The sequence below is a fragment of the Gekko japonicus genome, unplaced genomic scaffold (genome assembly GCF_001447785.1).
Source record: "Gekko japonicus isolate JY-2015 unplaced genomic scaffold, Gekko_japonicus_V1.1 scaffold4515, whole genome shotgun sequence".
Taxonomy (NCBI): domain Eukaryota; kingdom Metazoa; phylum Chordata; class Lepidosauria; order Squamata; family Gekkonidae; genus Gekko; species Gekko japonicus.
The window spans coordinates 65,990-74,711 of record NW_015165972.1 but is presented as its reverse complement, the minus strand read 5'-3'; the positions used below and the strand labels follow the sequence as shown (position 1 = coordinate 74,711).

General features: G+C 45.4%; 1 protein-coding gene across 1 annotated transcript in view; it reads left to right on the top strand.

Annotated features, from left to right (window-relative positions):
• The first annotated feature begins 1,955 nt into the window (after window positions 1-1,955).
• TSR2 (TSR2, 20S rRNA accumulation, homolog (S. cerevisiae)) overlaps window positions 1,956-8,722 on the top strand; it is a 13,881-nt gene continuing 7,114 nt past the window's right edge. The window contains exons 1-3 of the mRNA XM_015411471.1: window positions 1,956-2,072; window positions 3,056-3,146; window positions 5,490-5,581. Of these exons, the coding sequence (XP_015266957.1) occupies window positions 1,956-2,072; window positions 3,056-3,146; window positions 5,490-5,581 (300 nt within the window). The remainder of the gene's footprint in view (window positions 2,073-3,055; window positions 3,147-5,489; window positions 5,582-8,722) is intronic.

The window sequence follows — 8,722 nt, the reverse complement described above, 5'->3', positions numbered from 1 at the left end:
AGCAGGAATCCAAATCCACAAATCCCACTGGTGTCCTTCCGGCTCTCCCAGGCCTGCCTCTTACTCCCATTGTCCCCTCAGACCTCTGCTTTCTTCTCTCCCTCCCTTTTTCTCCACCCTCTCCTTCCTCACCTCAGGTAAAACACAACTGTTATTTAGGTCAGATGTAGTTGCTCAGTATTTCCATGACAGTTTCTTTCATAAAAGCCGTCCAATTATGGCCTTCTCCATCAGCTTGTTCATCCAGCCCAGGATACACAAGGATCAAGTAAGCAATCAGTGGGTGCGTTCAGACGGGGGATTTACAACGGTTAGGGTGCCGGTTCCAACAGGTGTACTTACGGGCGTTCAGACGGCAAACATCTGCCTCCCCTCCCTAACCATTGTAAATCCCTTTAAACCATTGCACTCTGCCACTAGGTCCGAAGTGGTGGTAAACAGAGTGCAACGGTTGTAATCGGTGCACCCCGACATCTGATCGCTCTCCTCCGTTACAGAGACACTTCCGTCGGAAGCCTGAGGCTTCCGGCTTTCCCCCGCCATATATTTTTTTTAAAGGAAGCGATATGTGCTCAGGTGAAGCTTCGCCCTGAGCATTTGTGTAAAAAAAAAGAAGCCTTATTTTAACTTCCCGGAGGAGTCCGGGACAACAGGGAGGCCAGGTTGGGCTTTAAACTTTAAAGGTAAGTGCTTACCTTTAAAGTTTAAATGTACGGGGGGGGGGTTGAGCATGCGCAAAAATCGCCATTCTCTGAATGGCTGCCTATGCGCATGCTCAAACTGTCCTTTAAAAAAAAAAAACACACGCAGACGCCCGCAGCGTGTGAGCGGGCGTCCACCGGAGGCCTCCGCCGACAGGCGGGAATGATCGCGTTTATGCCGGCAGAAAGGCCACGTCTGAACGCACCCTCTGTGTCATGCAGTGTCCAGAAATACCAGGTGCCCTGAGGAAGTCCATCAGTGGGGCCAGGACACTAGAAGCCCTCCCACTGTTGCTCCCCCCAAGCACCAAGAAGACAGAGCATCACTTGCCCCAGACTGAGAGTTCCTATCGAGACCTTGTGGCTAACAGCCACTGATGGACCTCTGCTCCATATGTTTATTCAATTCCCTCTTGAAGCCATCCATGCTTGTAGCCGCCGCCACCTCCTGTGGCAGTGAATTTCATGTGTTAATCACTCTTTGGGTGAAGAAGGACTTCCTTTTATCTGTTTCTAACCCGACCGCTCAGCAATTTCATGGAGTGCCCACAAGTTCTTGTATTGTGAGAAAGGGAGAAAACGACTTCTTTCTCTACCCGCTCTATCCCATGCATAATCTTGTAAACCTCGATCATGTCACCCCTCAGCCGTCGTTTCTCCAACCTAAAGAGCCCCAAGCGCTTTAACCTTCCTTCATAGAGAAAGCGTTCTTTAATGCAAGGCATCTGTAATTTTTTTTCTGTCCAGATGCCTCAAATCTATAAATGTTTTAATGTGACATAACAAATATAGCTCCCAGATAATATACTTTTCAGCTCTCTGTTCATGAATGTCAATACTTGAACACACAATGCTGCCTTATACTGAATCAAAGCAGCGGTCCGTCAAGGTCAGTATTGTCTACTCATACTGGCAGTGGCTCTCCAGGGTCTCAGGCGGACGTCTTCCACATCACCTACTGCCCGATCCACTTAACCGGAGATGCCAGGGATTGAACCTGTATGCCAAACAGACTCTCTCCTGCTGAGCCACAGCCTCTCCTCAAATGACTAGCGAAAAGATTAGGTTTGGTATCAAAGCATATGTGACATTCAACTACACTGACATATATGACTGAGTGGCAGGCCTTACATTTGAGTACGAATTCATTATATAGCTGTGTGCAAGTGATACACATCATGGGGAGAAGATTAGTGCTGCTGGAATTTCTGGATGACTCTTCATATGTGAACAGGAGTTTTGGAGTAAGCAGAGATGAAGCGAGGCGTAGCATCTTTTCGACCAGTTGAAGCCAGTGTGAAAACAGCTCTGTCTGTAACTAGATGTAAAAATATACATACGAGCAAGTCAGTGGATGGATTAGCACATGAGGTAAGCCATTGATCTTGACGCCATAAACAGCAGGCTGCGTTTTTAAAAAGTGCATACATGTTTAAGTGTATTTTAATTCTTACATAGATTTTGTTATGGGGAGGGAGAAGAAGGATTGGATTTATATCCCGCCTTTTCACTCAGAGTCTCCCCACAACAGACACCCTGTGAGGTAGGTGGGGCCGAGAGAGCTCTTTCGAGAACTGCTCTGACTAGAACTATGGCTTGCCCAAGGTCATCCAGCAGCTGCACGTGGAGGAGTGGGGAATCAAACCCGGTTCTCCCAGATAAGAGTCCGTGCACTTAACCACTACACCAAACTGGCTCTTCGAGAGCGGGTTGGTAGTTTTATTTCTAATGCGAGCCAATAAAACTTGTCCATCCTAGCTTTAAGTCAATCACTAGGGGATGAGAAATTGGCTCTTCCCAAAAAGGCGTGTAGAATGGTTTCTTCTTTTCTCCCAGAACTCAACCCCAGACTGAAAAGGTATTTGTGTGTCCTTCAGGACAATGGAGGAACGATCTGATCGCCTCTGCCCCTCTTAAAATAGAAGAAGAAGAGGAGGAGGAGGATTGGATTTATACCCCGCCCTTCACTACCCAAAGGAGTCTCAGAGTGGCTTACAAACTCCTTTCCCTTCCCCTCCCCACAACAGACACCCTGGGAGGCAGGGGGGGCTGAGAGAGCTCTGACAGAAACTGCTCTTTTTCAGTAACAGCTCTTATCAGAACTATGGCTTGCCCAAGGTCATCCAGCAGGTGCAAGTGGAGGAGTGGGGAATCAAACCCAGTTTTCCCAGATAAGAGTCCACACACTGAACCACTACACCAAACTTAACCACTACACCAAACGTCTGTCTTAACTCTGAGCAATCGGGTCATGCATTTGTACTATACCAAGATAGCTTTCCCTTGGGAACTTGCCTCTCACAGACCTTCCCAGCTCCTATAAATGACGGTAGGCTTATCTTCCTCTCTCGCAGATTGCAGTGGAAAATGGCTTTGGCGGGGCGTACAGCCAAGAGAAAGCTGAATGGATGGTGGGGGCCGTGGAGCAGTACTTCCAGAGCAACGGTGAGGTACCGAAACGAGAGAACCTCCTATCGAGTCAGGCTGCAGACTCCTCGGGGCCCGGACTGTTTCCCCTTTGAGGACCAGATTGTATTCAGAACGATGCAAATGGTCAGAGATGGGGAGGTCCAGGAAACAGTCAGGAGGGAAAAGGCTTCTTTGGGGGAGTTAATTCGCTGGGAGGAGCGGGGATGAAACGTCCTTTTTAAGGCAAGGTTTTATTCTCTCAGAATGTCTAGAACAGGCTTAGCCAAACTGGCTCGGGAGCCGCATGTGGCTCTTCACACATATTGTGCGGCTCCCAGCAGGGCGGCTGGGGAAGCGAAGGGGAGGCATGCCCCCCCCCCCGAGTCGGTCTTCCCTTCCCCATCCAGTTTTCCTCTGCCTGGGTAGGCTTGAGGCAGAGAAAGAAAGAAACTTTTCATCTTTCTCTCTCTTCCTCCCATCTATTTGCTTTTTTTTCTGTTTCTCTCTTTCTCGCTATCTCTTTCATTCTTTCTTTCTACCTCTCTCTCTCTCTCTCTCTCTCTCTCTCTCTCTCTCTCTACACAAATATATATCATTTTACAAATATATATCATTATATATATATGTTTTACTCAAATATAATTGGACAAAAATATTATCAATATTTGTTTTACCCCTTTTGTTTTTATTTTTGGCAGTCTCATTTAATGTCAATAAAAAGCAGATTTGCATATTTTCCAATAAAAACGTGTGTGTGAATATTTGTTCACGACTTGTGGCTCTCAAACATCTGACATTTATTCTAGGTGGCTCTTACATTAAGCAAGTTTGGCCACCCCTGGTCTAGAATGAAGATTTTTATGTGAGATATTCTATCACACTAGTAAAGTATATTTCCTCTGTAAACATGTACAATATTTTCAGGGTTGCATTATGGACTAGCTCTGTCCACAATCTGTGGACCTCTGAGAACTTGTGTGGGAGGGGAAATTCCTCTCCCCCTGTCCCTACTGTTGCCGGTTCGGAGATCTCTGTCAGCGTTTCGTTTCGGAGTGAGCTGCATGCTTTTAACCACCCACGTTTTTAATTATAGGTTTTAGATTTTTCTAATTCCGTATGGCTTCATTGTGTGGATTTTTTTTCTGTGTGGCTATGATGGGAATTCGATAGATGATGATGTCCAAGCAGTAGTTTTTACTTGATAAGTAAATACTGCATATATTTTAATTTTCCTCCCAGATGTCAGTTTTTTTGAGGCAGAACCAGTTTTTTTGCCCCTCGATACTTCAGCATTTCTGGAAATGTTAATATCTGTGGTTAGAACCCCAACCTTGGCTGGGATCTTTCCTAGGTGGTGTGCCACGAGGGGCCTGTAATTTCATTTGGTGTCATGGTGGAAGCTAGTGTTGTGGCACTGCTGGGTCGATTCCGTATGCATCAGGATCTTACTGCATAGCAAACCTCCCTAAAAAAAAGAAACTTCTTCTAACTATCCCGAAGCATAAGAGAGGCAAAATAGACCCTGGAGTGTCATTTTTAATTACACTTTTGAAAGTTTAAAGCGCGTAAGCTGGACCTTTCATCCAACAATCGGAGTATTCGGACCATGGATCCTTGCAGAAGCTTTGGTTTAGCCACATCAAGGACTCATGTTTCATGCTCCCAGCTCTAGCAGGGAAGTAAGGTTCGGTGATTGCAGCTGGGATGTTGGAGGCCAGGATGTGGCTTGTGTTTTTTTTGTGTGTTTTTTTATTTTAATAATCTTAATTAAATAAATATAAAACGATTGATACAGAGAATCCCAAGCAATACAAACTATTCAACATTAATAATATTTTTGATATTCTATTCAGTGCATCTATCTAAAATTTAACTATTTAAAACTTGTGACATGTTTTCTAATAATTCAGTTGGGTTAGCAACCATCTTGTATGAATGGAAGAATCGGAGTTCAACTAGCTAGTATTTATTGATCACAGTTAAAACTTACTCTGGGGTTTATAGAGTAAACGCCGTAAAGGTAAAGGTTCCCTTGCTCGAAAGCCAGTCGAATCCGACTCTACGGTTGCGGTGCTCATCTCCGTTTCAGAGCCAAAGAGCCAGCGCTGTCCGAAGACGTTTCCGTGGTCATGTGGTCGGCATGACTAAACACCAAGGCGCACGGAACACTGTTACCTTCCCACTGAAATGGTACCTATTTATCTACTTGCAATTTCTTGCTTTCGAACGGCTAGGTTCGCCTTAGATGAAACTAAATAATCCATTCTGTGTTGTTAACTCAAGGAGGGTGGTTGGGCTTTGGGTGGGTTAGGGATGGGACGTTGACATCACTGAAATCTCGGTTTACGGTGTTTGTCCCCTGGTCCAATGTCTCCGCAGCTGACCTGGAGCCAGAGGAGGTGGATGATTTCCTCGCAGAGGTGATGAACAATGAATTTGATACCATGATAGAAGATGGGAGCTTGGGCCAGGTATCCTCTTCACAAGACCATACAGAGAGAATGAATTGAACGGTTCCTTTCCTCTATCCCATTTCTTATTTCTTTTTGTTTCTTGGGGCTAATTGCTGTTGGGAGGGAGGCAGGGGGTGCTCTTACTTGTGCAGGTCATTAACACGGGATGTTTCCTGGATCACATTCTTTGAAAACAGCCTATGTTGCTTAGGGTTTATGTCTCACTGACAATTAAGGAGGCGGAAATCTTGTTGCTCTGCTATAGATTGCTTTGGCCTGCAGATGTGGCTAACATGACGGAGTGGTCCTCCATTTTTAAAAAACATTCTTGCACCTAGAAGACTAAGACGTTCAGCTATAAGTATTCTCTATGGCATCTCATCTCCCCCCCCCCCCCAATTTTCTTTTGACTCAGATGGCAGCTGCCCCCATTGAACATAAGAGACGCCAATGTTGGATCAGGCCAGTGGCCTATCTAGTCCAACACTCTGTGTCACACAGCGGCCAAAAATACCAGGTGCCATCAGGAGGTCCAGCAGTGGGGCCAGGACACTAGAAGTCCTCCCACTGTGTGTTCCCCCGCCAAGCACCAAGAATACAGAGCATCACTTGCCCCAGACCGAGAGTTCCTGTCTATACCTTGTGGCTAATAGCCATGGATGGACTTCTGCTTCATATGCTTATCTAATTCCCTCTTGAAGCTGCCCATGCTCATAGCCGCCACCACCTCCTGTGGCAGTGAATTCCACGTGTTAATCACTCTTTGGGTGAAGAAGGACTTCCTTTTATCCGTTCTAACCCGACTGCTCAGAAATTTCATGGAGTGCCCACAAGTTCTTGTATTGTGAGAAAGGGAGAAAAGTAGTAGAAGAAGAAGTCTCCCAGATTAGAGTCCGCGCACTTAACCACTACACCAAACTTCTTTCTCTTCCTGCTCTATCCCACGCATAATCTTATAAACCTCGATCATGTCACCCCCTCAGCCGTCGTTTCTCCAAGCTCTTCCTTTCCCCATTCCATATTGTCTAGAACGTATGCTCATGTTCCTGGCTGATGCGGTCACTCTTGAGTGACCTAATGTGGGACAGAAGTCCTCATCCATTTTTAATAGGGCAGATGGGCCTTCCCTTCCCTAAGGACCTCTGGATATCCTGAAACCACTGGGCTGGAAGAGACCCAGAAGGATAGCCACCCACCCGCCCTGGAAAGGCAGGCACACCCTTACTGTCAATAAAAATCGTAAAGAAACCCCCACAAATCTACTACCTAATATCACAACCATAGAGGATGAGAAATAAGATGCAGGTCATAAAGCCCCTGAGGCTTATCCAGTTTCAGCTGAAGCCATTCCTTTCCCAGCTTTACCATCTGCACCAAGGCTGCACCTTGGTGTGAACCAAAACTCATTTATCGACTTTCCCCGAAAGATCTGGGAGGGAGATTGATTGATTGATTTGGTTCGATTTCTATCCCGCCTTTCCTGCCAACAGACTCAGGGGCGGGTAGCAGCACTGGTTACAGAACAATAAAATCAAACTTTAAAAACTGTCAAAGTCTTAAGCCCCTAAAACGATAGCGTTCAAACGGCTTCAGGCGACTTCCGTGGTGTCCCGGTATTATTCAGCTAAAAGCGGAGAGGGCTAAATCCCATAAGGGTTTCCAGATGGATGATACCCCATCCTCGGTGAAACCAAGGCGGGGTTGTGGTTCAGAGTCCCTGAAAATTGAAGACCTTGTAACAGATGGTAACAGGAGGGGCCAGATGGTATTTGATGTCCGCTGCCTCACCCAAAAGCCTGGCGGAAGAGCTCCATCTTACAGGCCTGCAGAACTGTAGAAGGTCCCACAGGCGATGCTCCCTCTAAGCTGTGGAGTCTTGTGAGCAAAAATCCTACTTTGAACATAAGAACATAAGAGACGCCAATGTTGGATCAGGCCAAAGGCCCATCCAGCCCAACACTCTGCGTCACACAGTGGCCAGAAATACCAGGTGCCATCAGGAGGTCCACCAGTGGGGCCAGGACATTAGAAGCCCTCCCACTGTTGACCCCCCCCCCAAGCACCAAGATGACAGAGCATCACTTGCCCCAGAGTCCCTATCTATACCTTGTGGTACAGATAGGGACAACATTTAGCAGACAACATTTAATATTTTATTTTTTTATTTATTGTTTGGATTTTTATCCCGCCCTTCCCTGCATGCAGGCCTCAGGGTGGCTCACAATATATTAAAAATACAAATAAAACTATCAAAAGCCACCATGATAAAAATGCAATTCTTTAAAACACTATCAAGGTGGACCTCACACTGCAAAAATCACACTATATGCACTCAAACTACTCTGCACTTTGTTGGAAGGGTTGTGGAGCTGTAGGTACATAAAAATATTGCTAGTGGGAGTGTAGGGTTATCCAGACGTTTTGGGTACAAGTACAAAAACAAATTTATCACATTACTGGTTATATACTTCCATTAAGAATAGATTTTTTTTGCTGCTCAATTTATGGAATAAAGATTTGAAAACAATTCCTCTGGAACAAACGGAATTAATAGTGAAACTATGTGCTGCAGCAAGAATGGTAATAGCTAAGTTTTGGAAATGTTCAAACCCACCCACAATCGACAGTTGGTTTGACAAAGTGCTTGATTTCTGCTTGATGGATAAATTGTCATCTCATCTGGCGCAGGGTGATTCTGGTCCTTATTCATCAGATTTTGGATTGGTCTGGTTCCCAGTTTTAGAATTTGCATCTGAGGGACCTCAGCAGGGTATAATGCCATAGAGTCTACACTCCAAAGCAGCCATTTTCTCCAGGGAAACAGATCTTCGTTGTCTGGAGAACAGTTGTAAAAGTGGGAGACCTCCAGGTAAAGTTAGGGTTGCTTATGCAACCCTAAGCATAGGAGTTGTGGTAAAGTTAAACATGAATGGCTGACACGCGTGGTAACTACATTTAAATGAGATAGGTATGGGTGGAATTGTTTACACGGACAATCACTTTGCCTGTAAACACCTTTTTATTTTATGTCTGTTATTGGAAAACAGACTACAGTTCTGAACCTAATTCTCAAAAATTTTTGCTTCTGTCAGCATAGAACTGTGCTTGACATCTCTGTTTCACTGTGCATTGCAAAAGGTATTTGCCTTTTATAGCCTG